Source organism: Lichenostomus cassidix, chromosome 14 (genome assembly GCF_008360975.1).
Source record: "Lichenostomus cassidix isolate B80296 chromosome 14, HeHo_3.0, whole genome shotgun sequence".
Classification (NCBI taxonomy): Eukaryota; Metazoa; Chordata; class Aves; order Passeriformes; family Meliphagidae; genus Lichenostomus; species Lichenostomus cassidix.
The window spans coordinates 2,711,225-2,726,561 of NC_139495.1; the positions used below are offsets into that span (position 1 = coordinate 2,711,225).

At 52.2% G+C, this 15,337-nt stretch overlaps 2 protein-coding genes across 5 annotated transcripts in view; one reads left to right on the top strand and one right to left on the bottom strand.

Annotated features, from left to right (window-relative positions):
* Positions 1-2,377: 2,377 nt before the first annotated feature.
* TNFRSF13B (TNF receptor superfamily member 13B) lies at positions 2,378-8,199 on the top strand. Of its 2 annotated transcripts, none has more exons than XM_085074460.1 (5): positions 2,378-2,493; positions 4,584-4,724; positions 5,608-5,724; positions 6,218-6,427; positions 6,858-8,199. In XM_085074460.1, the coding sequence occupies exons 2-5, from the start codon at positions 4,586-4,588 to the stop codon at positions 7,130-7,132; spliced, it is 741 nt and encodes a 246-aa protein (XP_084930586.1). In that variant the 5' UTR covers positions 2,378-2,493; positions 4,584-4,585; the 3' UTR covers positions 7,133-8,199. The 2 variants fall into 2 exon arrangements, with proteins under 2 accessions (XP_084930586.1, XP_084930587.1); XM_085074461.1 differs by having other exon boundaries at positions 2,383-2,493; positions 5,608-5,728; positions 6,186-6,427.
* Positions 8,200-11,992: 3,793 nt separating this feature from the next.
* The window catches only part of USP22 (ubiquitin specific peptidase 22), a 90,608-nt gene continuing 87,263 nt past the window's right edge, over positions 11,993-15,337 (bottom strand). For all 3 annotated transcript variants that reach the window (XM_085074464.1, XM_085074463.1, XM_085074465.1), the window contains 2 exons: positions 14,808-14,957; positions 11,993-12,898 (listed from right to left, as the gene is read on the bottom strand). In XM_085074464.1, coding sequence (XP_084930590.1) covers positions 12,856-12,898; positions 14,808-14,957 — 193 coding nt within the window. In that variant the 3' untranslated portion in view covers positions 11,993-12,855. The remainder of the gene's footprint in view (positions 12,899-14,807; positions 14,958-15,337) is intronic.

Sequence of the window (15,337 nt, forward strand, 5' to 3'; positions counted from 1 at the left end):
CCTGCAGTGACTCTGTGGCTTGCCGTGAGGATTTGGCGGTGGTGACAGGACAGGGGACAGCCAGGCAGTGTGCAGGCGACAGGTACATCCTGACCCCAGCGCCTCCGCAGGGAATTAGGGTGACAGAAATGAGTCCTCAGCAGCCTGAGCTGTCTCTGCTCAGCCCGGCCCTGCAGTTGGCAGTTTCGACCCCAAAGGGCTCCTCTTCCCCTTCCTCCCAGCACAGCCCCTTTTTTCAGGTCCTAAAGGCATCACGTGTGGGCAAATACCTCCGGACAAGCACAGGGACTGCAAAAAGCAGATGAGCTGAGGGGAAAAAAAAAAATCACAAAAAAGTCGCTCAAGCGGAAGGCAAAGCACCCCCTAAAAATTTTCAGAGCCAAACATTATCCACCCTGTCTGCTTATTAACCTGCAGCTCTCCTTGCAGCACTGCCACTGGGACAAAGGCCCAGCAGAAAAACAGATTTTATTGTCAGGACAAAACCGGGCTCTGTCACCCCAAATTGAGTGTGGCACCTCCAGAGCCCGGTGCAGATGGGCACTGAAGGATGCAAAATGATGTGGGGGATGCAGAGGGGTGGATTGTACTGGGAGGATGCCCGAGGAGCTGCTGGTTGACACTCTGGGGAACCAGTGAACACAGCAAAGGAAGGGTTTGATTCAGAAATTCAGAACAGAGGGCTGGTGGTGGCTGCCCAGAGCACAGGGACAGCCCCAGGCAGGGCAGGGTGGCAGCCACTGCCTTGGCTGTGAGACAGGAGCTCATGGGGCACCATGTCTGGAGGTGCTGGAGAGCCACAGAGCATCCTTGGAGGCTGTGGGTGAGGAGGTTTGGGGCACAAAGGGTGAGGCCACTGGGGCTCATGGGCAAGTTTATTGGGCTGCAGTCCACACAGCCCCAGAATTTTACAGCAGAAACCACACTGCCTGATCCCTGCTCAGCGGGGAGGGACAAACCACCCCCAAGTGCTTCTCACTTCCCTCTTGAGGGCTCACCGGGGTGGAAACTGCAAGTCTCTGGTGCTATTTACAGAGCTGAGTTTCTCTTGCAAAACCCCAAGAGCTGGAGGCATCTCCCTGCTCTGTCACACTCAGCCAGCTCAGGCAATGCCAAAATCATGATTTCCCTCCCCGTGGGAGACTCAAGCACAGAAATCATCCTATCCTTTGTACCAGATACGTGACATGTGGCACAGAGCTGGAGTTGCAGTGTCCCTGTGGCCACTGTGCCTCCTCTCCTGGTCCTTGGGTGGTGCCAATGCTGCTTCCCACCCTCCTGCAGGAGCTGGGATGTGATGAGCCACATCCAACCACGAGATGCTGGGTTCCTCTGCTTTGGGCTCTGCTCCCCACGGGCAGGATCAGCCTCTGATGTCTCTGCAATGGACACAAGAAAAACATCCTCTGGCCTCTCTGTTCCAGCTCCACATGACAGGCACAAAATAGGAGTTTCTGAACCAAACAGAAAAACCTTTGACTCTGCTCCGCTGATGTTTTTAGTAACAGGTATTGCTGTTTCCTTCCTCCTTCAGCTGTTTCTGCAGAAAGGTCTGAGCTGGACTGAGCTGAGTCACTGTTCTGCCACACTCCCAGCACCTCGTGCCACTTCCTGGCACCACAGTCACAGTCATGCCCTGGATTTCTGCAGGAAACAGAGAGAAACCCCTGGAGGCTGCCAGGATTGCAGAGGTGGCTCTTTCCCTCTGTGAAACCGAGCTGTGTTATTAATGTGCTATTAATGTGTTATTAACACTTTGTGCTCCGAGCTCATGCAGGACACAGCACAGCCCTCCTGCTCCCCACACATGGATTCACCAGAGAAAATCAGTGTTTAAAGCACCTTACTGTGCCCCACGAGATGCTCTATTAGTCGTGAGCAGGAACCAGGACAGTGGCTTGTGCTGACCATGTCGAGGACAGGGAAAGGATGGATGACCTGAGTGATGCTTGGTCCTGGCAAGTGCCTCCAGCACAGAGTGAAACATCTTTCTCTGCAGAAGAAAACATCCCACTGGCACTGGTGGAATCACCATCCCTGGAGGGATTTGGTTCAGCAGTGAACATGGCAGTGCTGGGGGAATGGTTGGACTCGATGATCTTAGAGGGCTTTTCCAACCTTTATGATTCTGGGGTTCTGCTGCAGTCCTGTGATGCAAGGGCAGTTGCTGCAGAGCCCCCACTCCACCAAGCCTCTCTCAAACGTGACCACCTGGCCCAGGACACCTGTCCCTGCTCCCGGTGACACATCACCCCGCAGTGTCCCTCCCACCCTGGCCCCAGCAGCCCTGTCACCCCACGAGCCAATGCAAGGCTGCATGTGCCGCCAATTTGCATGGAAGGGACAAGGGGAAACCCCAGGAAATGCACAGCCCAGGCATTAATCAAATCTCTCTCTAATAATAAACCCCTGGGCCGTGCAGGGGCTCGGGGCTGCAGCTCGTGGGGCCATGGCAGGAGCTGAGGGGGAGTAGACACCGACGGGGAGTCAGATGTGAGTTACCCCATGGGGGCTGCAGGGGGTGAGGGGTTTGTCTGTGCCAGGGCTTGGGGCTGGGAGGGTCTGCTCAGAGGTGGGCAGTGCTGTGGGGCTGGAGAGGGAATCACAGAATGGTTTGAGCTGGTAGGGAGTTTAATTCTCATCCAATTCCACCCTCCTTTCCATGAGCAGGGACAATTTCCACTACCCCAGGTTATTCCAAGCCCCATCCAACGTGGCTTTGGACACTTCCAGGGATGGGGCAGCCACAGCTTCTCTGGGCACCCTGTGCCAGGGTCACCACCCTCACAGGGAAGGATTTTTTCCTGATAACCAATCTAAATCTACCCTCCTTCAGCTTAAAGCCGTTCCCCCTTGTCCTGCAGTTGCTCAAAGCTTGGGATGAGTGGTCTCTGGGGGAATTCAGGGTGCTGGTCCTGGTGGGTGAGAGGCACAGAGAGACACTCACCTGGCTCTGCTGGAAAACCTGTGTCTGGTAAGCTTGGCTGTCCATGCTGGGAGCACCACGTGTACCTTGGGGCTCCCCAGGGAGGAGAGGATCTGTCCTAGATGAGGCCAAACATCTCCTTGGACCTGCCCTGGCAGCATTTGGGAAGGAGCTCCCCAGCCTGCAGCCCCTCGGCTTTGCTGCAGCCCCAGATCTCTGTTTTCCATGCAATTATCCCATGGGAAATCCCACCTTGGTCCAGGATGGCTCAGCTCTGCCATCCCCAGGGCTTGCTGTAACCCCCAAGGGCTTCCTGCCACCCTCGGGGGGCTTCTCTGGGTACAAAGTGTCTTCCAAGAGCATCGGAGGAGAGCGATGCCCTGAGCCTCGCCCTGCCCTGGGGATGTCTCCAATCAGCTTGACAGAAAGTCATTATTTAATTTTATAGCAACGTTAATTGAACAGCTGGGAGTGCCAGGCCAGCATCGCTGTGCAGAGAGGATTTTTCCCTGGGAATGGGAGGGTTTCACGTGTGCTGCCCCAGGAAGGAGCAGAGGATGCTCATCCTCAGCCCCTCTCAGGGCAGGCACTGATGGGCAGGGGCAGCAGAGATGTGCAAAGTGCCCAATCTCTGCACAATCCCAAGTCCTGGAGAGAGAGGAGAGACCCTGGCAGAGTGCAGGGGATTTTCTGGGTAAGAATCAAGGGTTTTGCTTGCAGAAGCAGCAGTGCAGCCTTTGGGAGAGCCTTCACCTGATGCTGCAGCTTCCGGGAGTTTTAACCCTTTGGGCCCCAGCAGCAGCAGCAGCAGCAGCAGCAGCATGTCTCAGCCATGCAGGAAGCAGCTGCAGCTCCAGGCATGGCTCTGGGGAGGGTTGGGGTGTCCTGGAAATCCTCTCAGGCAGCAAAGGGCACATTTCCACCCTCGTGCTGGGTTAGAGCTTCCCACAGCTGCTCTGTCGTGCTGGCTGCAGACCCTGTACATGGCAGGAGCTCTTATTAGCCAGATAATTCCACAAAGTGTTACTTTTTTAGTAGATTTTTGTGCTGCTGAGGGCTTCTCCCGTGCCTTTGGCATCAGATCCAGCACACATGGGCACTGGGAACACTGGGGCAGCAGAGGGTGGGACAAACAGCCCATGACAGGGACAAGAGCACGTCCACCTCCAGCTGGCACTGGTTAAACTGGTGCCTAAAGCCTCCTGGGGAGATTTTCCTCCTCCTGCTGCTTTGACGTGTCTTATGCATCATCTTGGGTTTCACTATGACACCAGAACACCTGAGAGAGAGGTCAGAAATGACACACAGGGTCGTGCTTCTGGTATTTTCAGAAAAACCTGTGAAGACAGGGATGGTCCCACTGGCAGGTGCAGGGATCCCAGACCCTTGGGGCACAGCAGGGGCCACCTCTGGGCCAGGGTGGGCTCCCTGTGTGTCCCCTGGGAGTGGCACAGGACACACCCATGAAGGGTTACAGTTTGAGGAGCAGATTTGGCTGTGTGCTCTTGCCCAAGCCTGGACCAGGGAGGGCTGAGGCACAGCAGGATCTCCCTGCCAGCCCTAGAAAGGGACAAGGTGGCCACAGATCAGCCCTGTGGTGGCCAGAGATCAGCCCCGTGGTGGCCACCCCATACCTACCTGTGCCTCTGCTCCGCAGCCATGGATGGGACACGTGTGGGACAGGATGCCATGAACAACTGCAGTGACCACGAGTACTGGGACACCCTCGTTTCCCAGTGCATCCCCTGCAGCCTCGTGTGCAGCCAGCCCCCGGCCAGGAGGTGTGATGCTGTGTGTGGTGAGTGCCAGGCTGTCCTTGGGGGGAAGAGGCAGGGATGGGGCAGAGCTGGGAGAGAGGATGAGACCCTGGGATGAACCCCAGAGCAGGCTCTGAGCCAGCTCAGCTCAGCAGAGCTTCTAGCCAAAAATGCAGGGGGATGTGAGAGTTTCCCATGCATGGGCTGGGGCTGGTGACAACTCAGGGTTGAGAGCAGCACTGAGTGCCTGCATCTCTGCATTGCTCCTGTGGCACCAACAATCATGTCCCCTATTGGGGCCACCCCACTCTCCAGAGGCAGGGCTGGGGAGCTACCAGGTTCAGTGGATGTGGATAATGGTAAACCCCTGACCTGGGGCAGGCACTGAGGTGTCCTGAAAAAGGGTGGGGTGGAGCAAAAAAGAGAAATAAACTTTGCACCCCAACCCTGGTGCAGGAGTCCTTCCATGAGTCATGGGCTGAGGTGACTCAACCCCAACCCAGAGTTCATTCAGTGCACATCTCACTGAGGAGATGCCATTCCTGGCATCCCGAGCCAGTGCTGAGGCAGGTTTTGGTGTGTCCCAAAAAGCTGTGCAAACCCCAGGGCAGCAGCAGCAGCTCTAAGAGCAGCAGCCAGGAGCTCCCAGCTGAGTACAGCTGCCTCTGGCTGGCTGAGACCATCCCCTCCCCGAGCAGCTGCCAGCAGATGCCTTTCCCCAGCTATTCAGCCAAGCACCACCCCAAATCCTGTGGATGTCACCCTGCCAGCCCTGCAGAGGACATCAGTGCCTACAGCAGTGAGCAGCTCTCACCCTGTTCCTGTCAGAGCAGTGAGCTGGGCTCATCTTCTCATGAATCCAGGCATTGGGGCAGTGGGAGGATGTGCTGAGGACACTCTGTTCACCTCCCTCCCCTCCCACAGAGTCCATGGACTGCAACAACAGACCTGGATTCTACTACGACGAGCTGGTGAAGAACTGCATCAAGTGCAGCTCGGTGTGTGGGCAGCACCCCAAGGAATGCATCCTGTCCTGCGAGCGTGAGTTGGGCAAGGAGCACCAAACCTTCACTCTTCATCCCACGGGGCTTTTGGGTGCTGCCATTTCACTGGGGAAAAGCAGCCAGGGCATCCCTTTCCCATTTTCTCCATCCTACAGAGGCTTTCCCCTGTCCTGTGCTGGTGATTTGCAGGTTGGGCAGCTCCCCCAGGTAGGGTGAAATTGGCAGCTGTGGATCCCACCTGGCTGAGCTGCCCCCAGCCCTTGGGGAGGGCAGCAGGAGGGGACAGGGAGATTCTCAAGAGCTACAAGTCCTGTACTGGGGTTGAGATGATCCCTGGAGATGGGGCAGGGTGGGAATGGGGTGTGGGAAGGAATCTCCTCCACCTCACCACGGAAGAGAAGCGCCAGCGAACAGAGGGGATGCAGAGCTGCTGTGAAATTCCTTCCCAGTGCAGGGCACAGCTATCATCTCTTTCCCTATCAGAAAGCCACCCCAGAGGTGTCTGAGCTCCCCATCTCTCCTCCCCACAGCCACCCCTGCGGGGCCAGCAGCCGTGCTGGAGCAGAAGGCGTGTGCCGAGCAGGACCCCTGGCTAGTGCTCTACCTGCTGCTGGGGCTTTGCCTCTGCGCCCTCCTCTGCTCCCTGCTGCTGGGCTGGACTCACCTGCGCAGGAAGGGAGAGGGCAGCTCCTGCCAAGCCAGCGCCGCGACCTGCCACTGCAGGGAGGACCCTGCCAAAGGTGGGTGTTGGCTGCACTGGGGGAGGCTGGGGAGCTTGTGGGGGGCAGGAAGAGGGTGGCAGGCTCTGCACACACATCACACACCCCCATGTTTACATACATCCACCTCAAAGCCATCAATCAATGTCAAAAATCACAGAGGAAGAACCCACGAGCCAATGTGACACCCAGAGCCACTCCCAGGACTGTCCCTCAAGCTGTTCCCGTCCACTTTGCCAAAGGACCTGGGGCAGAAAGTGGTCACTTTTAAGGGAAGCCACCAGGTTTGGAGAGATTTTCTGGGTGTTTCAGGGGATGCAGTAAATCCATGCTGGCAGCTGGATGTCCTGTCCAATTCCAGCTCTTCATAGGCACTAGGGCAGCACTTCAGAGCATTCCTCAGGTAAATCTGCTCCCAAACCCCCTCAGCTGACACACAGTTTCTTTGCAGATCGGCTGGTGGAAGCTGGCAGCGTTGGCGATGGATTCACTGGCATCAGAATCCCAGAGCCAGTGGAAACCTGTGGCTTCTGCTTCCCTGGACATGGCTCTGCTGTACAAGAGACCAAATCCTGCCCCAGCACCTCCTGTCCCACTGGGGAAAGGGCTGCTCCCTCCTTCACTGGGATCTGCAGCACGGGAAGCGCTGGGGCCATTCCCAGCCCTGATGATGGCCACTTCAAAATCATCTGCTCTCCTGCCCAAGAGAAAACACCCATGGTGTGACACAGTGGATGTTCCAGCACGGGATCAGAATGCAGGGATGCTCCCTCTGCCCCCAAACCAAAGCTGCTTCACCCTCTGTTGCCAGGGACTGGAAGAGCTTCTCCAGCCCAGGCTGTGCTGGGGGCTGTAGGACACAGACAGGGCTGGAGGTTGCACAGAGCTGTTTGCTTCCACTCAGGAAATTAAATCCCCATTATTCTTGTGCACTCCCAGTGAAAGAGGTCACTTCCCATGTAGCAGCATCTGACTTCATCCTCCAGCTTGACCTCAGTGCATCCCAGCCATTGGGGACATTGGGGTTTCCATCCTGATTCCACCACCAGCATCCCTGCAAAGGGTCAGGCTGTGGTGCCCATGGAGAGCTCACCTCTCCCTGCCTGGAGGCTCCAGCACATACCAGAACAATTGGCAGCAGAGCTGTAATCACCTCAAACATGGAATTAGGTCCAAGGAGTTACTGGTGGAAGTTACAAGGACACAGTGTGAGAAGCTCCACTATCACTTCCAGCAGTGCCAGGGGTGATGGTGAGCTTTGCCTCATGACCAGGACATGATGCTGCACATGAGGAGCTGGGAGAGGCACCAAAATCCTCAATGGAATTTGGTTTAAGTGTGAAAACTCATCCAAGGCTGAGATCTTTCTACAAAACTGGATTTATGTGTATCTGACCTGGGTTATCCTGAAGAGCTGGTAAAAGTGAGGAATCAGCTGGAGATAAAGCTGCTTTGAGGGAGTATTTTTATCTGACCTGGCTTTGAAAACTACCATGGAAAAATAGGGGTTTCAATGTATAACTTGAAGTCCTCATTTCCACTAAATGAGACTGTTGGAATATTTTTGTTTGGTGAGGAATTGCTCCTGGTAGGAGCCCATTCCCTCCACTGTCCCAAACTAGAGCTTCAAACTTGGAAGAATAAATACAAGTCAATATATGCACAAATTGGTGCTGGGAAAGCAGACAGCTGGAGAAAACACAAGCAGATTTATAACAGAGTCTGTCCTTTCTATATTATGTGTTTCTTTAAATGTAAATACTTCCTTATCATTAAAAAAAGGCATCACTGGGGTGGTTGAGCCTCTAGTTCTGGTCACCTCCCACACTCTCAGCACTCACAGTCCATAGGCCTTCCAACTTCCAAACCTTTTTTGTCCCAGTAAGCCTGGAGACCCTCCTGGCCTCCCCTCTCACATCAGCACTTCCCCTCCACCTCCACAGCAGCATCTCCCATCCATCCCTGCCCTCTGGCAGTGGGAAGCCATTCCCTGTGTCCTGTCCCTCCATCCCTTGTCCCCAGTCCCTCTGCAGCTCTGGAAGGGCTCTAAGGTCTCCCTGGAGCTTCTCTTCCCCAGCTGAACATCCCCAGCTCTCCCAGCCTGGCTCTGTGACAGAGGGGCTCCAGCACTGGGAGCATCTCTGTGACCTCCTCTGGACTTGCTCCAGAGCTCCACATCCTGTTCCTCTCAGGGGCTCCAGAGCTGGTGAAGGGTTTTGCACTTACCTTGGGGCAGCATCAGCACCAGGGCTGGCAATGCCCCCAGCTCTGTGCCCCCTCTTGTCCAAGCACTTCCCAGAGAGGACAGGGACTTCAGGACAAGGAAAACCCTCAGCAGCACTCAGTGCCTCACCAGGCTGCTCCTTTCCAGCAGGGAGATCCTGGGCACATGTGGATCCAGCCCAGCTCCAGTGCCCTGCAGACCTCCAAGTGTCACCTCCAGGAATCCCTGGCCATGGTATTTGCAGAGATTCAGAGCCTTATTTAAAAACAGGACAGAGTTCACCAGTGCCACCAGTTTTGCAATTAAAGCATCTGTGGAGGATCACGAGGCATCAGTTATTCAAATGAGAAGGATTTTAGGGCCATATCCAGGCCAGTGAGAACAGGAGCTCACCCTGTGTGGCACCAGCAGCTCCTGCCCCAGCTGGCCCAGGAGGGCATTCACCTTCTCACACCTAGGCAAAGCCAGGGTTGGGACAGGGCTGCTCCTCCTGTCACCACGTGGGGTCTCAAAAATTGGGGAAAGTACTCATCAGAAGCCAAGTCCTTCCCTCCAGGCCCAATACACAAGAGGGGAGCATCCCTCACCCTCCCCTCCTTGTGGAAACATAACTGCAGATACCAGCAGAGAAAAGGTAACAGAGCAACTCAAACAAATCAGCAGGGAAATACTACACACCCTTAGTGCTGGAGAACCAAGAGGAATCAATGGATTTGGTATCACATTTTACAGCCACTGGCCAGCAGCTCTGAAGGATCATACCTGGGGACATCACTTCCAATGTCAGAGGGACATTGTATGTACAGAACACAGTTCTAGATGGGATTAGTCAAACCACATGGAATTAAGGACACTGACTCTGAGGAAGAACCCCCACCCAGGGTTTAACCAAGTCTCACATTTCTGCTCTTTCCATTAGGCATCAGCATCAGGCAAAGCTTTATCTCTACTCGAGTGGCTGAGGGACAGGAAAACGTAGCTAAAACCACTTTCTGGCTATTTTTGTGTCCCCTGTAGAGCTGTGTTCGCTGCTGGCAGGTAACAGAACACACCCCACCGTGAGCCTGCATCACTGCACCAGGCTTTGTTCCCAGTCACTCCTGCAAATGCCTCCTCCCAGCAGATCCAGCTGTGCCGATAGAAAATGTACCTCAAAATAAACAAGCCAAGCCCAAACTGCTCCCCGGGATGAGGAGCTGTCACCGGTGGAGGAGGCAGCCTGTCTCTGCTGACTGTCAGCACATCAGGGAGGTTTTGCTTCACCCGTTTTCCTACAGGCGATGCTGAGGGAATTCCAGGGAGGAAGCTGCCGGTTCTGCAGGGAATAATTCCGTGCATGAGCTGCCTGGCTGCTGCTGAAGGGATGGAGGGGGAGAGGAGGCTGTGTTTAAGAGGAAGCAGCACGAGGGGTAGCGCTGCTCGTACGCCAGCAGCTGCTCTTCCATTTTTATAGGGAAAGGGAAAATGCTGTCCCCTCCTCTCAGAATGGATTTACTGCCGCTGGAAACAGAACCTGGTGTGATTCGGGCAGAGACACGGGGGGTGGGATGGCAGGCGGGAGGAGAGGGAGGAAGAAAAGAATAATAGAGCTTTTACTACCCCAAGAATTCTGCTTTTGAAACCAGAAAAAGAGCCCTGAAAGCTCCCCCCGAGCACCATCTGCGCCGGTGCAGAGCCCTCTCCACCAGATGGGCGGGGAGGAGAAATTAAGGGTGATTTATACGGCTGCCTCGTCCCTAAACAATTTGTTCCTGAAGGCTTAACAAAGCCGGCTGCAGCAGCCCAGCAGGCTGAGCGTGTGCTGTGGAGAACAGAATTCATCCGAACGAGCCAAAAGCTCAGACCTCGGCGCCATCCTCATCCTCGTCCCTCTGCCGCGCGGTGGCACTCCTCATCCGAGCGGGAATGCCAATGCAGCAGCCCTGGGAGTGACGAGAGGCTGCTCCTGCCTTCCTCCGCAAGCCTGCTGCATTATTAAAAGGGTGGCAGAAAGCGTCGGCAGGCATCCGCACGATGCCGTGCTCGGCTCCTGGGGAAGGAGGGGCTCTCTCCTCTCTCCTCTCCTCCTCTCTCCTCTCCCCGTCCGCAGTTCTGCTGCCGTTTTTCACCAGGAATGCTCAGGTTAAACCGTGCGGCACCAATTACAGATGGAAGTTATCCCAGCCCGCCGTGGTACCCAGGCAGGGAGGGAAGCGATGGCCGGGCAGCACCGGGGCAGCTCCACACCACACCCAACCTCCTGGGTGTGATTCAAGGCGCTTCCACTTGGCCTTTCTTCCTCCTTGCCCTGACACAGAAACCTCTCGATGTACAAAACCTCCTCGTACTCTTGCAGTCTGTGTGCAAATCAAAAGAATTGTGCCGTCCTTCTGTTCAGCTGCTCTTATAAGATGCTCATTTGAAAACCAAGCATGCTCAATTCCCTTATTTTCCTATTTTTCTGTTTATCAGACTGTGTCCTGGGCAGGTTAGACACCTGTACTTCACTCCTAGAGCACAGAACCTGGAGGGTTAGATCCCTCCATGCTTTTCCACACTGGCAAAGCTGAGGAATGGCTGGCTGGGGATTTATGCAGGGGGTAATGATCAGAGAAGCTGTGGCTGCCCCTGGATCCCTGGAAGTGTCCAAGGCCAGGCTGGACAGGGCTTGGAACAACCTGGGACAGTGGAAGGTGTCCCTGCCCGTGGCAGGGGGTAAAATGAGATATCTTTAAAGTCCAACCCAAACCATTCCGTGACTTTTAGTATGACACCAATTTACACAGTGCCCAACTGACACTTTGCCCTCTGCACAAGGCAGAACAAAGCTATTTTAGCTCCTCCAGCTCTGTTCTGAAGGTTTTCTCTCCCAGGCTGCAATTCCACCCCCAGCCCAAGCTCCTGAGATCCAGCACGAGCAGCTCCTGCTGCTACCTCAACCCAGAGATGGAGGGGGAGGAAAGGCCCCAGAGCTGCAAGCTGAGAACACCAACACACAGGCTGTGGCTCTGCAAGAGGAGAAGAGCACGTGAAGAGTTAATCCATGTGGGAGGATACAAGGAACCAATACCAGCCTAGCACATACCAGGAAAATGTGTTGTTTACTCAGAGCACTGCAGAAGGGCTCAATAGCAGCAGATCCATCGCTCAAAGCTGCCCCGGCAGCGACCGTTCCCAACAGATGGTACATTTTTCACGACTGAGGTTCTCTCAAGTGTCAGATATATATAAATCCACCTTTGGAAGGCAGCAGGAGGGGAAAAAAAAAACCAAACCAAAACCAGCAACAACAAAACAAGCACTTTTGAGAAATTCAAACTTATTCACAAGGTTTAGAAAGAAAAAACAACAAACAAAACAAAAAAAAAGAACCAAGACCACTCTTACAGTATAAACACGCCAATTCATTCATTTTTACTGATGGTTGCATTTATGAATTTCATTCTCGTGAAAAAAGGGAATAAAAGGAAAAAAATTAAGAAAATAGCTATTTATAGAAAACAAAACAAAAAAGGGCTCAAACAGAACAGAATCTGTGCTGATGCTTTTGATGAGCAGTCCGATGGCTTTGAACATTACCTGTGCAAGCAGGCATGCTTGAAAACCTGTCTGAGTACTGCAGCTTCAGTTCCACAATCCAGGACTTCTTTTACAGTTGGTGGAAAAAAAAGAGCCTAATAGTTTCATACTGTATTTATTTAATAACTAAAATTCACAAATAAAAAGATACTTGCAAAGTCCTTTAGTTGTCTCATCCCCTCCTCCTCCACTCTACTGCTTTCAGACCCATATGCATAAAAAAATGGGTTTGGATTTTTAATTTTAACTGGTATATGATTGGTCGTTGGAGCTGAAGCACCAAATGGAGAAGATGCTTTATGGAGATGAGGGTAGAACCCTTTGCCTTCCCACACACATTTTGGAGGAACACAGGAGATGTACCAGTGCCCGGACTCCTCTGCTCCCATTTCCCCCACCCAGAGCATTCCTTTCATTTTATATTTCCTCTGTTAAGTGACTGACTGCAGCCTCTTTTCCCCCTTTCTGTCCTCGTGGGACCTCACACACGTCGGACATTGTTCATTTCTCACTCTCCAGGCTGTGAGTCAGTGTCAAGTAGGTCCTGTTACAGCTCAGTGCGAGTTGGTTTGTAATGGGTCTTTTCATTTCAGGTAGGTTTGTGTGTCGGTTCAGAAGGCTTGCGCTGTTTCTTCCTTGTTTATATCTGACAAGCTGCTGGATAAGGCTATTCATACTCCAGGAACTGTTTGTGATAGAACAGCAAATATCTGCAAGAGAGCAGAGGGACAGTTTCAGTTCTGTGCTGGAGCAGATGAGTTTCCATTGATGCAACCACAAAACACGAGGGCTGTTAATTTTGGTTTTCAGTTTGAAGTGATAGTAACCAGGGATGAGAAGGAGGGAAGCCAGCTGACATAATTTTACCAGCAGCTCAGGGAACTGAACAGCTGTACATCAAAGAGGAATCCCATGGATGCCCCATCCCTGGAAGTGTTCAAGGCCAGGGACAGGGCTTGGAGAAACCTGGGATAGTGAAAGCACAGTGCCTCTGCCCAAGGCACATGGAATGAGATGAACTTTAAGGTCTCTTCCTAGCCACGCCAATCTGTGATTCTATGAAAGAGTCACACCTTGTAAAATCTACTCAGGACCTGTAAACTCCTAAGATTGGACTCTACGGGTGCCCAGACAAGCAGCAACCATTTAACACTACTGTGACACAAAATGAAGGTGCTTTAAGATGCAACTGTTGTTTAGTGTCACATTACCAGAGATCAGACCAGCACTACTGCAAACTGCCTCACATTTACTGGTACAGAAGCAAAATGAAGCAGCAGCCATGTGGGTGAACACTCATGTCCCAGTCAAATATCTCAATCTGTACTCAAATCTGGTCGTTTAGAGGATGAAATTCTTCCTGTCTTTAATTGCTGTGTGTGTAGTGGTACAGAAGGGAGCCCAGCCCCTCAGCAGTCACACAGGAAAATGGCACTTGGGACTGATCTCCACACTACCCTGCTCACTGACACAGCCACTGGTGAGTCCTCAGAGCGCTTCTGAGACTTTCCAATTGCTGTAATTCCCTTCAAGCCCTATGGATTCCCTCACACAACACAGAGCTACTGTGTCAGCCTTTATCTGAACCAGGGAAAGGCATCAAAGCACAAACCAGCCTTTCTGGGTGATAGTTGTGTTGTACATCCTCTCCTCCTTGCCTCTGGCAGGTTCTCCCATGGACATAACCTCACCTGAGCAGAGCCAGCCACTTGTTACTGAATTACAACAAACTCATTTCTCTGCTCACCTCAAAGCAGAAGTTCCCTGTCAAGTCATTTAACACTAAAATTCAGGTATTATAGATTTATGTTTTTACTTTCCGATTGAAGTTCAAAAAAATGAAAAAAAGGGAAAATCTATTAAAAAAATTACACCCTGAACATTGTGCCTGCAGCAATCCTTGAAAATGTCATGAATAATTAAAACAAGAATGGTAAAGGCTTATCTTTGCAGTACCAAGTCCATAGTTGAAAAGGCAAAATGAAGACTTCAGATTTTAAGTTGCTTTTTTCTTGGAACATACAGCAGTCCCCAGTGCTCTCCTCAAAGGAGGAACACCACAGTGCTTCCCTTTAAAAAGACTGCTCTGTCCTCCCAAAACTTGTCTAACATAAATATCTGAAGCCATAATGTCAATCTGAGATTAATTTAAAGCCATGAGCTAAGAAACAGCTCATGTTCTCTACCTGCCTCCCATAGAGCTTTGCCATTCTGGGCCACAGCACCTCCTTAATGGCTTTTCTTCAAATCTTTTACACTCATAGTAATCCAAAGGTTCTGCAGATTGGATTGTGTCATGGAGATAAGCACTGCTCCTGCACTGGGTGATCACATCACCTTGGTTTTGAGAACCCCTTCCATGAACAAGAGTTTGGATAGGAGCACTATTTCCAGACACTGCAGAGTCACTTGATGTCCCTCATCCTTCCCTCTTCCTTTGGCAAATCCAGGGTGATATAAGCAATTATGCATAAATATAATTGTGCAGTCTCAATGCTGAAGCACTGAGCACTACAGGGGATATTCAAGAGAGAAACTCTCTATTATTAAAAGGGTTTTTTTAAAGTAAGGAAAACCCAACAAAAGTCCAAGTTTGCCTTCCTTTCCCCTTCCACTTACCCTTCACTGTCTAGCACATCCTTAATGCTTGCCTTGGTGATAATGGCATCATCACACTTGAACCACTGGTCCTTGTGCTGCCGGATGAAGCTGGTATAGTGCCCACTCTCCAAGGTTCCCTGGTGATTAACTACTGCAAACAAGGAATACCTGCGACACAAAACATCATGAATATGAGCATCAAGAGGGGGGAAACAACAGACATTTCAGGCAGGCAGAAACTTTTGCTCATAAATGCACATGGCAATGGTAAAGGATCTGATCCAGCACTAAAACACCAGCTTTAATGCTAGCTGGGAAAGGGTGGCCTTGCCCAGGGGAAAAAAAAAAAGCCAAATATTTTTCTTTTCCTGTCTTGCTATTTCTGCAGCTCTCCAGTCTGCTGACCACTGTCAGCTTTACCAATACTGGTTAACAAATTTTCTTCTAAAATAGATCAATATTGGTGCATTCCTGAAGAGGACCACTGATTATCCAGTCTGACCTTTTACCTTCCTGATTTACTCTAGTGAACCAGAAAAATTGCATTT